The sequence below is a fragment of the Cuculus canorus genome, chromosome 4 (assembly GCF_017976375.1).
Source record: "Cuculus canorus isolate bCucCan1 chromosome 4, bCucCan1.pri, whole genome shotgun sequence".
In the NCBI taxonomy this organism is placed as follows: domain Eukaryota; kingdom Metazoa; phylum Chordata; class Aves; order Cuculiformes; family Cuculidae; genus Cuculus; species Cuculus canorus.
This window is the reverse complement of record NC_071404.1, coordinates 74,997,644-75,012,502: the sequence shown is the minus strand read 5'-3', so window position 1 is coordinate 75,012,502 and position 14,859 is coordinate 74,997,644. Positions and strand designations below refer to the sequence as shown.

Sequence of the window (14,859 nt, the reverse complement as noted above, 5' to 3'; positions counted from 1 at the left end):
TTTCATTATTTTTCACCTTTTAAGGGTGGATTAATATTCTTAAGTTCTATAGTAGTGCTACTAAAACGCTGGAAGGGTGTGGGAGGCTGCTTCCTGAGGAGCTTTACTTTTACCATTTGTGGCATGTTTCCAGACAGATTAACTGTGTGCCAATTTAGATTATTTTTATTATTTCATAACTGATCTGCTGCCACTGTTGGTAAAATTTCACTTCACAGTAATAAGCATTTTTGTTAAGACTTTTTGATTACTTGAGAATCTCTGTAAATCTCTAGACATTTCAAAAAGACTTAGCACCATCTCAATAAATGTATTTACTCAGAAAAACAAATCAAATTATTACAGAAGAATCTCAGAACTGCAGTTTCTGAGCATTTAATATAAATAATCAAATATTTTAGGGTAATCGGTGAGGAGGCAGGTTAAGAGCATGACATTTGCCATTAATGCAGAAACGTAAAGCATAGCTTAGTAACTCACCAAAGTTATTAGTAGTGGTCCAATTCAAATGCAGAAAAAGCCTGTAAGAAGACAGACTTTCCATTTGGTATTCCCAGTTGAAAATGTATAGGAATATAGAAATGGAGCATAAAATAGACTGGGGAAAAATGAAAATTTGATGCCAGAGGACCATATTGATTCACCAGAAGATATAGAAGCTTTTTAAGTACTGGACAGTTCTCATCCTTTAGAGCTAATTTGGATGGCACCAGGAGTCCAAGACCTCATTCTCACTTTACCAAACAAGTATACCCTGGGGGCCACCCGTTAATGCCACAGAGCTTGATACCTTCAATCCCACTTCTTTTAATTCATTATAATCCTACCAGGATAGAACAGGTGAGTTCTGTTCCACTTTCCTCTGCCCTGACCTGCTTCGTTCTCACCCAGTCTGTCTGAGACATAATCTCCTTCTCCTCCTTGGGTTTATGTCTTAGGATCTTCTCTGCATCTTGCTCCTAGTTCTTTCCCTCCCCATCCCATCTGGCCTGCCCTCCCAGCTTTCCCTATCTCGTTCCTCTCTGATCCAGCAGTTCTCTTTGCCTCCCACTTCTGCAGTATCTTTCCCCAAACACTTAATCCTTATCTTCTGCGTGGTATCAAAATCACCTCTGGCTGTTCAGAAGTGGATCAAGGAAATCCTGTTCTGCTGCTGTGACTACATTATGGATCATGAGTAGTTCAGCAGAATTGCTGACAAGCTTAGCTGTCAAAACTTTAAACAGATCTCTACTCACTATATGCAAACTGACAAGCTTTGGAGACTCATGACTTAAATCTTGAGAGATTCTCACAGGCACGTCAGAAAACATATCCTTTCTGACAAAGCAGTGCTTACTCCAAAGCAAGGAGGCTGTTAGATTCTTCAGTAAAATGGATGTAAGGACTTTAACAGCCAAAGCAACTTCCTTTTCTCCACCTACCATTTTTGATTGAATCTTTAAGGAAATTGTATTGATTTTTCACTAACAAGTCAGCATTTATTCTGAGACACATCCTTTGGCTGTCAGAGAGACAAAATTCCCCATCATATGATACTGAAAACTGGATCAAATTTCCAGGGAATTGAAAGTAATGGTGCTGTACATGAGCCTTCCAGAAATAAATCTAGTTACTGCTTCAAAGTATTACTGCAATTTTGAAGGAGCATCTTTTGACAACTCCAAACTGTGTAAGCATCTTTCCTGCTTTGTTGCTGGAGTAGAAAATACATAGAAAAACAAACCCAAGGCCAAGCTGCCGACAGACAACTTCAGCATCTGCATCATCCCACTGGTCATCACAAATGGTCCCCCACTGGCCAGCATGGTATACTTCTACTCTTCCTTCATAAGCATTCTTCCCATCAGCCAGCCGGATCGGAGTAAAGACAGGGGCTGTGATCAAACATAGAATATAGGAAAAGGTCATTTCTTTCCCAAAATATTGTGTAGGCATTTCTACAATTACTGTTACTATTTCAATGGTACGTAATCTGGGGTTTTGTGTAATTATTTTAAAAGACTAATTGCAGTAGAACCTGCAAAATATGAAAGCTTCACCTAGTCTGATGAAATTCAGGATCAATTTAATTAATTTCAGATGTCCTGGACTCTTAAGTTACTGATAAACTTCCTTTTTGAAACAGGCAACAGTCCTTTAATAAACTTATCTAAGCTTAACAAAGCTTTCTGGTGAAAATGACCACCAACAGAAGGAAAACTTTATGATCTAAAAGTATTTCTTTAGGCAAAACTGTTTCTCTTGCTTGGGTCCTTGAACTTTCCTCCAGCTTAAAAATATTACCTCCTTCCTTTACACTACAGTTTTCTAAATTAAGACCAGAATGATTTTTTAAATGTCATTAATCAATATGTTCCTCGTGAACAGTGGAGCTTTAGGACAAAAATGCATCTGCCTTTGGATAGGAATGTAAGTAGGGGGAGGAAAGGCAGCACAGAACTGGCTGCAGCCATATATATTTTAATTACAACTGAAGAGATTGCCATTGCCAGCTACTCAGCACCACCAGCCTAAGCCTTCCTCAAGGTCAGCAGTATCTGAAATCTGATGGCATAATCACATATTTAGTTGCCACTTATCATGTTAATTAAAAATATTTTAAGAATATTATTAACACTTTTTGTGCTAACAGTATGATTTTGTGTGAGTGATGTATGACATTGCAGTCTTCAGCTAGGAAGACCTGAACTTGTTTAAAATGTATGCAAAATAGGACAAAAACTTTGCAGTTCCTTGTGAGATGCCATCCATGTCCACAGTAAGGCATGTCACCCCAATACTTCTGTAGCAGAGAAGAGGGCATAGCCTGTCTGTGAAACTGCTGATCCTCCCTACTGTTCAAGAAAGGCTAACCAATAGACACATAGCATAGGTCACTACCAAAGACAACCTCTGAGGAGACAAATAAATTAATAAATAAATAAATTTTTTTCCAGTGTTTTAAACAAAAATGGGGGGAAGCAATCCTACACTTACAGCCAGACATTCCTGCTGCTTCTCCTTTGCTCTCAACCTGTGTCTCAAAGCAATAATATGCTTGCTGATCCTGGAAAGGTAAAAAGTGGTTCCACTAGTTGCTGCTTGCACAGCATAGAGAGGTTTGAAACAGGTAATGATGCAATGAGTCGATCTGTTACATTTCCTTTTCCGAGGAGTCTTAATATTTTTTTTTTTATTTAATACTGAGTAATTATTACTACTTCTGTTTAAACAAGGTAAGGAGTTAGTTGAACATGATGTATTTCTTTTACCCAAGGAAGAGCTACATGTGACGCCAGCTGCCATTTTTTGAGGACACGTTCCATCCTGCCAGATGTCTTTTTCACATAACAGTATATTTTCTTCATCACCACGACAGCGCACTTCACTCCAGTAAACAGGAACAAGGCCCAGACTGGAAAATGGTATGTGTTTTGCTGTACCTTTTTCACTGTAAGAAGAATAATCAGGATAGGACATTAGAGTGGGAGGAGGGGAAGTGGAACATTTTCTCATATATAAATCTTGAGAGTAGAAAAGAAAGGGCTTTCTTTAGCATTGTAAATTCATCACATTTTCATACAGTTCAGCTTTGTCTTCTGCACAAAGAAAAGTAACAGATGTGACCCAGTTCTCACCATTTTGTTGTGGGATATTTTAGTACAATGGCCTGTGCTGCTGCAGAGCCAGCTACATTCCTGTTCTCTCAGTTCTTAACTATAAAAATCAACACCAAGGCCATAGTCCTTAGGTGAATCTAGAGTAGCAACCCACTGCAGTTATACTTCCAGCAGAGGTACCACTAATGGGCCTTTCACCCTTATTCTCTCCTTTACTCCATTAAAATGTGCCCATTTAATATGCCATGTAATACGGTTGTGATCATGGGACAGTGAAACCACCTCTTGCTCCATTAGATGAGGCCCAAGTCCATTATTCTCTATTCAGCCATTCCCATCCATCCAGAACATTTATAAACAGTTTCCATTCCTTCCCATACTGAATCCCAAGCGACAAATTATTGAGCCATCTTTTCTTCCATATAATGCCCAACAAAATTAAATTAAAACCGAAGTCCAAGTATTGTAAAATCAAAGGATCCGATGGAAGCACCTGAAAAGCACCAGTAATACCTACTGAGTTCACCTTGTGGTATATAGATGCAAATTTCTGCCAAACACTCACAGTAACGGAAACTTTGAACTACTGCTTGCTTGGGGCTTTTTGGCCTGGATTCAGATTTAAGCTATTTCTGTGGAAAAGGCCAAACCATTCACCCATATCACTGAACTACTTTTGCTAATAGTGGTCTTGTTCAACTGAAATGTTCAGGGTACGGAAGGCAAAAGAACTTTGATGCAAACGAGGAGAAGAGACATTGCACGTAGACAGCTGAAGTCATAAGCAAAATCACGGCCTCCAGATGGCTGAACTTTTATCTCGTCTAATCCTCATATTTTTATAAGTTGGCATGGTGTGTCCAGATTAGTACAGAACATTATAAAACAGCTTAGATTTAATTCTGGCTAGCAGTCTTAAAAAGTGGAATAATCATTAGGAATGTCACGGTGCAAGTGTGCTATAAATGGCCCTTCCTGCCTGTAGCAAACAAAATCATTACATTGGTATGTGGCCGAAACAAATGTTAGAAAGGCAATAAAGCCAGCCATATTTTGTGGCTTATTCAGAAACCGCAAACTGGATGGGGTGCTAAGGGGTGATATTCAAGTAATTTGGTTGCTAACTTGAACAGCAACGATTTTTTTAGAAGCTAAAATTGCATTTTACTTTTAAAACTCCCTTTTGGTATGCAGATTTTCTTCCTTACCTCAGTTTCATCTTACTATGGCAACTGCAGTATCACTATAGGCATTATCTAGAGTTCAATAACCAAATTATGTTAAAGGATACTGCTGATTAACTCCACTCTGATACCAGTGGGAAGTGGTCAGTGAGGGCAATGCAGGGACTTTCAACCTATAACTCTGTTAAATGTTTCCATGAAAATATAAAAATGTAAAACTCACTTAGTTTGGGGGTTTGTTATCAATGTGCAACTGTGAAAGTAAACCATACAGATTATCTAGCTAGATAAAGATGTGCAACAAAAATACTACATATTCAAAAAAAAACCAGGATGAGTCCCAGATGTTTTTTGGCAGGATAGAATGGATGATTACTAGAGTAACCCCATGCTCCTGAGAACCAGGAATTTCCCTATGATTAGGAGGCCATGTAGAGTCCAAGTCTGGCCACATTACTGTTTTTATACATTCAATAAGCTCACTGGAGCTGTTCTTAAATGACACATAAACTGAGATCAGGTTCAAACCTCATATTTCTGCCCTTGTGGACATCTTCTAGATATCTAGTAAAGCAGTTTTTGTCTGCCCTAAGGTTTTCTAAGTCTTTCACACTTTTCATTTTGAAAGCAAAGCATCTACCCTGGTCTGCTCCTCTTCAGATTCTCCCCTAAGCAGCTTTCAGTTTAAATACTGATTCTCATAGCAACCTCTTTGAAGTGCAATGCACTGGAAGGGAGCAAAGGATTATGGGAAGAACAACTACAGCATTCGAGAACTTTCAAACAGAAAAAACAATCACCAAACATAAAAAGCCCTCAGGATTTACAAAATAGATTCTCCTTTGTACTGAAATGTTATTAAAGTAAGTTGACAGCTTTTTACTCAGACTGAAACTTACCCAAGCGCAAGCTGTTGACATACAACTGTTGCATCATTATTGTCCCAATGGCTCCCACAGATTGTTCCCCAGATTCCGTTCAAATTAACCTCCACTGTACCTTCAAACTCATTCTTGCCACCCTTGAGTCTCACTGACCCTAGTTAAAAAAATTGAAAACATTAAGCCTCCATGGTATTCCATTGCTCAATCAATGTATCCCAAACAAAAGACGCCAAACCTGATTTTCCTTCTGCAGAGAGAGTTCCCGTTTCATGCATCATCATCTTTGTACTCTTTGGGTGAGCTGCTTCTAAGAAGCACTCTCGCACATATAGCATTCAGAGACAGTGATATACAAAAGGACATAACCTTATTTTTACATGAGAAAAACATTTTACTTCTTACACTGAAATTACATCACATTTCTAATCTTTCTGATGCTACAACTTAATTAAATATCTAACCAGAAATAGAGTATGTATAAACACCACGTAACAATTTAAATGTGGTTACCTCTACCCAAATGCGCAAAAAGTATGTATATGTGTGTATATATATATACACCTATATATATATATGAGTGCTGTATTTTTATCTTGCACATATTACCGTCCAGCTTAAGGAAGTCAAAAAATAAACCCATGGATTGCATAGCTTTTGCTCTGACCCATGTGAAATTATGCATATCATGGACGTCAGCAGTTTATTTTAGACATTTTTTCATACTTGTTGTCAGACAGAAAAACATTGGATACAGTTCTATTAATTCATGAGAGGTCTTCATAAAATTCTAAGACAGAACAAGCTAACAACACGAGGAATCATCTAAAAGTAGTCTGCTTCTGGAGAACTACAGAACACAGAAATCCACAAAAATTAACATGATTTTGCATTTCTTTTATTACAGTAGTTTTACTTGAGATGCCAGATACATCTGCCATTGAAAGCAGGCAAGTGCCACTGGCAAAGATGGGAAAAAAATGGTCATAGTTATAACTCCACATAACCAGAACAGAGTCATAACAGAGCAGTAATTCAACACGAAAGAATACATTTCTGTTAAATTATCAAACATAGCCTGTATGCATAACTGTATGCATTACTATTGCCTGCAATCTCCATTAATCCATCTGCCTCTGTCTGTGATCTACTTAAAATCAGAAGCTACATCATCATCCAGTTTACAGGGGGTTTAGCAATAGGAAAAAAACAGTCAGTGTTTATGTCTGCATGTAATTGTATATGTTTGTGTAAATAATAATAATAATAATAATATCATCATCATCATCAATTTTTCCTTCTCAGTTTTCACTCAGATTGTGTCCTGGTTTTAATTTAGTTCAGTATATTTTATAAAACCACGAAGCTAAACCACTGCCAAATAACTCAAGGAATTAACCTTAAACTTGAGTTTGTGTGTTCCTTTTTGCCTCCTATTTACTTTCCCAGCATTGACTTACTGTGCAGTAAATTACAAACAAAGTTTATTCAACTCATGTTACAGAGCAAGGTATCACGCCACACAGAGAATTACTAAGTTAATTATAACAGTACTGTAGATATGTTGCACATTGTTTATCTGTCTTTATAATTTTTCTTTGCCTTTTCTGACACGTACAGACAGAGTCTGGAATTTTGTTTATTTCTGCTCTTCTCCAGACTTTTGTATAGACTATTATTTTCACTTGAAACATTACAGTACAGTCATAGCAAAGTGATTCCTGACATGCCAGAAAGCAATTCTGAAGATGTCATCTCCAAAAATAAATTTGCTTTTATACATGATTGCTTACAGTCCCGCATGACACCTACTGAAATGAATACAGTGTTTCCTGAGTACACATTACACAATTTCTATTCAAATATTTGAATAAGGGAGTACTTGAAGAATGAAGTTCTCTTCTAAGGTCTCCATGGCAGAATTTGGCTTGCTCCTCTTACTATTTTTACTGAAATCCAAATAACAACTGTGGGAGAATTTATTTACATACACAGAGCAAAAGACAGCACAAGAGATAACTTTCGCACATCAGAAACTCTTTTCCTAACAATTAAAAATTAAAGAAATCTGAAATCCCTTGCATTGAGTAGAAGCCCCAGGAAAGCAGTTTGAAAAGCATAGAGTTCTCGCTGTGGACGCATACCATGAAACAAAGAAAACAGCCTTTCCCTCACCACCCACTCCCCTAAAGAGCCCCGGATGATGTCTGATCCCTGTTGAAGTGGGAAACTACACCATTAGTAAGGAAAGGAAAATGACTGGCAGGGACAGTGCCTTACTTCCACCTGCTTGTGTGAAAAGGCATAGATGAAAACAATAAATGAGGGATTTTTTTAAAAATCATCTAATATCTCAACAAAATATTTCGCTTTGCTTCTTCTCCTGTAGATTTACAGCTGTGTATAAGAACACCAATGTTTTATGAAGGGTAGTAGTATTCATAACAGACCTTTGTTCATCTCACAAGAAAATGGGAGAAAGAACCAGTTTCTTTCATAGAGAAAACATACAAGATGATTGTTAATGGTAACTTTGTAACAAATTTAAAAGTCTTGATTGTAACCTGATAAATTAATCTAGAAAGAAATAAAAAAGCCTATTTTCACATGTAACTAATATGAAACCTTTATTAAGTCTACTGTTTGAGTTTACCCAATATATGGTATTTATAGAGTTAACTAATTATATAGTGTAATAATTTTAATATACTAGTTGCATTGACTCACTGCTCTTGTCATAGGACAGTATTGATATCTACAGCTATGTTTAAGCTAAACTATCTAAGGCAAAATATAGCATTCTCTCCTCAAGCAAAACAGTAAGTAAAACAATTTCTTTAAAGAAAATTTTGAATTGAAAACCCTCTGTAAAGTTACTATCTTTCATCTGCTTTTCTAAGTCCATTCTACGTGTTTCTAAGCTCAGTATTTCAGCAGTGCATCTAACACAAGTATTTTTTGTTTCGTAAGCACTTTGAAGTATGCATCAACCTATATCATATGACGAGTCATAGTTATGTAGCAAACAAATCAAAGAGCATACTAATGAGAAAATTATTTCTTTGTTGTTTACTCAAAATACTGTGGTATTCAGACCGCTGGTAGTTATTTTGCTGGATCAAGTGATACATTAATTACAGGGGCATGGATAACTCATAAAACATAACAGAACTTTTAAATATAGACTTGCATTTCAGTAGCCATTGTTTTCCTTGCAATAGATAAAACTTCTTACAGATATGTGCTTCATGCATAAATTGATCATAGGGAACAGCAAGCTGACCAACATTACCTGCTATCATGTATGTTTATGCTGTATCACCAAGCACCTATCTATTACTAGTGATTCAGTCTTTGTAATTAAGAATATGTTAATATCTTATTTGCAAGATAATCAGTGTTTGCATCATTAAAATGACCAAGAGTCACTCTTTCACTTCATAGGCAGCAAGAAAACTAATATTTAGCATGATTAAAAGGATACTGGTTAATTTTTAATTTCACTGGTTAAGTCTTTACTGTTACCTTTTAACACCACAAGTCCCTACTGCACCTCAACACCTGTGCCCAAGGGGCTTCCTTCTGTGCTTCTCCTGGGCACAAGAAGAGTATCTGAATTACTTCTTAGAGAACAGGTCACGCTTAAGCATATGCATTGGAGGCTTTGGGTTCCTGGAGTTGTAGGCACAGTAGCATCTCAAATTTTTAATCTGTGAGTTTTCAGGTCTTTTAGTTGCTGAAGAGAACTGAACATGTTAGGAGTAGAGCTGATGCAGTATTATCTACTCTGACTTCTATGCAGTGCTCTGAGGAAACTCACACTCTCTTCCCTTTCCACCAACTCAAAACGGTGTCAATCCTGTGCTTCAAGTGCTTATCAAACGTTCGCTGCTTGAACACTAAGCTCAACAGCATGGAACAGGAAATACAGGGATCCTGCTCATGGCTCTCTGTGTCCTACTCAGCAGTGGTCAGGAAGACAAGAAGTGAACTGATCCCACAAAAGTTAGGAACAAGAGCACATGACCACAAAGTGAGCCTGCTAGGCAGCTCTAGGACACATAAGGTGGTCTTATGACACACTTATTAAGCCCCATATTGAAGAATACAAATCTGCTGTCTCGACAGAAACATCTTCATTTACATACACTCAAAAAAACATGTATAGATTTCTTCTAACTATGTTCTAGCTGAGGTTACTGGTGGTCAATTCATGTTGCTTACACACAGTCTGGTAATTTTAGTTGCCCTGGTATCTGCCCAAGTCAGAGTCTTTCCTGTCTGCTATCACTGTTGAAAAGAGATTAAGTTATACTTGCAGATGCAAGGAAGTAAGGGTATCCAGTGGGTGCTGCTGAGACTTGCTCTGCAACACCTGCCATATAGGCTCAAGATGAGACACACGGGAAAAAAAGGGAGAGGAAAACCTCTCAGCCAACTTTTAATTAACTCCAAAAAGCAGAAGAGCTTCAAAGGAATTATGCTGTTGTACTTGGCCTCTCTTCCTATACCATTCTCATGTCCAGAGATGCTGAGTAACTTCAACCCCTGTTTCATTTTCTACATTTCACTGAGAACAAGCCTGTTTCCCTGTGTGGCTGAGTTGTAAATAGAATGGGAATCACTTGTACTTCTGCTGTACATGTAAGTGCTGTAGCAGTGGGGTTTATGGTGTTGGCTAAAGGTGTGCCAGTAGCTCCTTCGCAAACACCTATGTCCAAAGGTTTGTAATTTAACTGTAAATGTAGATTTGGAAAAGAAGGATCAGAAGCAGAAGTTGCTTGTGCCTTTCACCCTCGTACTGCATACTCTGAAACTGCAGATTTAAAGCAAAGCAAAAGAAGTATTTTTAATTTTGGAAATCTGCAAAAACAACACATATATTTTATTTCTACTTTCATTTCCAAGGTGTTCCAGCACAGGATAGTGCCACAGAAAGGCCCTGCACTGATAATTCAGTACATCTTATCCGATGCCTCAGACTCAGTTAGGTAAGTCCAAATTGACATAAAGTGTGAAGTTCTCCGATTCATAGATGCAGTATATCCCACATAACCACATTATGACTAGTAGTATTTCAGAACACTACAGGATGTTTAATAATACATATAAGAGAGTCCATCCCAGTTTCAGAATGAACCTAACACATAAGTTTGCATGAGCTACTTGTAAAAAGCTATCTGTAATATAGGTTAACTCTAACACCAGTTCAAATCCATGGAGACTTTTCTTCCCTTCCAGTATCAGGCCTAGCTAAGATCAAAGAAATCAATCCAGTTGACTTCAGCAAAACTGTGAATGCCACTTACTGTGATCAATGAATGCTGATGTCCATCACTTTCCTGAGCACTGCTCTTAGTCTTAAATTATCATTATTTTCTCATGGTATTTTAACCTTGTGCAGAGGGTGTATCCATCAGAATTGTTTATTAAGAAGTATCTTGAGAACCTCACCAGATAGCAGTATTGCATACTCAAGGATCCTTATATTAGAAGTTTCATAAATATTGTATACATTGAGTGTGTAATGTGCTGAATCGGTTCCTCTGCACCAGTGAGATTCACCATGTCAACGATCAGTGGGTAAAGGCTCTGAGAAAATAGACTGAAGTGTTCGGAATGTTACAGGCTCTGAAGGACTGCAGTTGTCTTCTGTGGTACAGAGCTGAAGAAAATGCTTTGATTGGCATAAGTAGGATTACCCTATGATAAAAGCAACTTAAATAGAAAGACTCTACAGAATGGCCATTCTGGGGATGTGCATTTTATTTCCAGCTCTGCCACTGACTGGTAGCGTGACCTCTGGCAAAGACCTTACCCTCTCTTGTGTTGTTTCTCCTTTGTAAAATTAAGAAAAACAGTTAGCCCTCTTTACTCAAAAAGCTTTAAATTAGATATGTAACAGCATAGCACCAACAACAGATCACACAGAATACTGAAACTACGTGCCACATCAACATTGTGTGGCAGGAGTTGCTTCTAGGCGCTGAAATAGGGCCTCTTTGTTGAAGCACGAGTACATGACAGGTAAGTTGTTATTACCAGTAACCACAACACTGAATTTTGATGGACTTAGGCTGGCTCTGGGAACAGAGTACTCTTGTATTCATTTATTTTCCTCAGATTTCTTTGGTTCATCATCATAATTTATATGTATTTGTATTTCATTTACTTGCTTTTAAGGCATAAATAAATAATATTACCCCGATGGTTCTCATTTTAGAAGGAAGGAAATGAAACACCAAAATCTATTATTTTAAACTATAAAACTGAATTTGGACTGGTACCACATAGTATAATTTCGAAGGTGTGCTTTTTAAAAAAAATTTCAGTGATAATGCTAAAATTTAAAGCAGTTTAATATATACACATGCACAAAGTTTAGACAATTAACTTTGCAGATAGGTCTTAATATTTAAGCTAGAAAAGCCAGGAGATTTACAGTTAAGGCTTTGAACGTGGTATTGTATTTCGTTATTGCAGGTGCCTAATAACTGACTACAGGCTTTCTTAGCACATGGACTAAGGCAACAGACACAGTGAGTTTCTCTCTGAATAGTCTCTCCTCCTCTGGCTATAAACTGCATTATAACATTGCCTTATTTGCTTTTCTTTGCTTCTTGTAAGAAAGGAGCATACTTCAGGAAATGTGACAATAATGTTTATTTCTGGGCAAATGGTTGGATTAATTTCTATGTTCCCTCTCAAGCCATCTCACACGCTCTCTTAATTCTTCCATATCACCCCCACAAAGGCTTTTGTGCAGGTGTTTGCCCTCTGATGCCACTAAGAGTTTGCCACTAAGAGTTTACCACTGAGTCTGACAGAAGCAGCTGACCTTTCAATTAGCAAGTGTTGGCTATTGTTCAGTAGCCATGGCCTCCCTTTTAATGGGGGCTAACCTGGATTTCCTTTTTCGGGGGAAAAAAGCAGCATTCTGAAAAGATTGAAGAAACACAGCTAAAACCAAATGATGCAGTATTTTGGGCATTTGTTTTACTTAAATCCAATTTGTGCTAAACTTACAGAGGATTCTGGAATTTACTTTAGTAAGTGCAAGATTGGGTTCTTAGTAATGGAGTGCCATGTTCTTCTTTGCTGTAAATTAGTCCAAGTCCTCAGAAAGTATTTTGGGAACCAAACTGAAGAGTTCTGAAAAAGAGCTATAAATGTATGGGCAAAATCAAAGATGCAATGTGGGACCCTTTCCCAAACTGAGACCAGTTAAAGGGCATGAAGGCTACTGGGATTTTTTTTCACCTGTGCCTGGTTTTCTGTTTTCTCCTCTGTGGCATCAGCTGCCTGGTAGTCTTTCCAGGGAAACATCTCTGTAGTGTGTAACATCATTCTGTCTTCTTGAAGGCATACAGCGCTTGGCTTGGAACCCAGCTTTGGAAGCTGTATTTTTTTAAATGATCAATGTACTTGGTGCCTCGATATGCTCTTCCTGTGTTATTTTATACCAATATGTATAATTATCACATTGTTCAAATTATCATCGTTTTGTCACACAATTTCTAGGGCTATTATTGGAAGAGAACAACCCTCTTCAGAGATCTGAAAGTAAATTAATCAAAAAAAAAAAACCCAAAACCAACTTGCACAAGAACAAAGTTATTAATACTAACATTAATGATCAGCTTCCTTCCTGACCTTGTGATAGTACCACATATGTAAAAGGAAAGGCAACAAAGAAGGGATTTTTTGTTTTCATTGCAACAATTATGTAAAAGGAAGGGCAACAAAGACGGGATTTTTTTTTGTTTTCATTGCTACAGTGATGCTTGGTCATTTTTCGTATAGCTATGGATAGGGGAGAATTCTTACTGAGGAGGAAGATAATACCAGAGCGGTGCTGGAGAAATGTGAAGTTACTCACAACCATCCTGGTCGTATTTAACGCTGTGGAGCGGTGCCAGCACCGGTGAAACACAGAGCCGATTGGGGCCGAATGCCTAAAATTGCAGTCCTTACGCACCGAAAACTTCCCGATTCCACAGAGGGTTCGGCTGGAGCGAGAGGCGCCGAGGTGTCTTGTCCCCAAGCACCGGCGCCACCTTGCAAACCCCCTTATCCCAAATCCGGGGGGTAAACCGACAGGGAGAGATGCCCGCTCCGCAGCGCGCGTTCAGAGCGAGGCATCCTTTTGCTTCTTCTGCCCCGTCACTGCTGCTTCCCCGAGAAGCGCGCCCGGTGCGGGCATGGGGCACGGCGAGCGCAGCCTGCGGGCAGCTCCCGAGCGCCGCTCGCCCGCCCGTCACGCAGCTGCGCGGCTGCCGCTGCGGGAGCTGAACCTCTCCTCTCGGAAAGGGGACCGCTGCGGGACGGGGGGACCGCCGAGCCGCCCTCCCGCCCCGCCGAGCCCTCGCCCCCGCCCCGCTCACCTCGCTCGCAGGGGCGTCGGGCAGCGGCGAAGCCCCCGGCGGGGCAGGCGGCGGGCAGGGCTGCGGGGATCGCCGCGATCATCAGCGCCAGCGCGAAGCCGGCGAACGTCATGGTGCCAGTCCCGGCGGCGCGGGTCCATCTCCCCCTCTCCTCGCGGCCGGGATGCGGAGGGGGGAGGCGGGGCCGCCCCGCTAATCCCCCCCGCCGCCCTCCCCCGTCTCCCCTGCCTGCGGGGGCTGGGAGAGGCGCGCGGGACCGGCCGAGCCCCCCCCGGCACCGCCGGGTCCTGCCACAGCCCAGCCGCCGCCTTCTCTGCCGGAGCCCCCCGACAGCCCGGGCAAAGCTTCGGGAGAGAGGGGCGACCCGGACCCGCCCGGCGGCTGGGGAGGCAGAGGGATGGAGAGAGCCCCAGGCGTGTCTGCGGGAGACAAAGGGGCTGCAAACAAATGCGGTGAAGGGAAACGTCTTCGAGGGTTTAGCTTTATCCCGGTCCCGTGTGCTCTGAATAGTAATCTGCTTATTCTCAACCGCTGCGGAGAGCTGCGTGACCTAATCATCCCCGATTTCCCTTTTCTACCAGGATGGCTGTCAGGCTGCCTCTTTGTTTCGTATTGTTCACTTGTTAGTTTGGGTTATATTTTTTTTTTAATTTAACGCTGTTTTTAATCTATGCTGTTCATATTTTGCGAAGTCTAACTCTGCCACACAGAGTGTGCACCCTCCTTTTATTTGGCAATTTGTCTGTAGTGCAGAGTCTGTAGATTCACCTCTCCATAGGATCTTTTTTCTTCTCTGATTTTTTGGCTG

The 14,859-nt window shown here is 39.9% G+C and overlaps 1 protein-coding gene across 1 annotated transcript in view; it reads right to left on the bottom strand.

Annotated features, from left to right (window-relative positions):
* The window catches only part of PRSS12 (serine protease 12), a 43,408-nt gene extending 28,847 nt beyond the window's left edge, over positions 1-14,561 (bottom strand). Inside the window, exons 1-4 of the mRNA XM_054066321.1 lie at positions 14,052-14,561; positions 5,686-5,824; positions 3,255-3,433; positions 1,727-1,877 (exon numbers count right to left, since the gene is read on the bottom strand). Coding sequence (XP_053922296.1) covers positions 1,727-1,877; positions 3,255-3,433; positions 5,686-5,824; positions 14,052-14,163 — 581 coding nt within the window. The 5' untranslated portion in view covers positions 14,164-14,561. The remainder of the gene's footprint in view (positions 1-1,726; positions 1,878-3,254; positions 3,434-5,685; positions 5,825-14,051) is intronic.
* Positions 14,562-14,859: the final 298 nt, after the last annotated feature.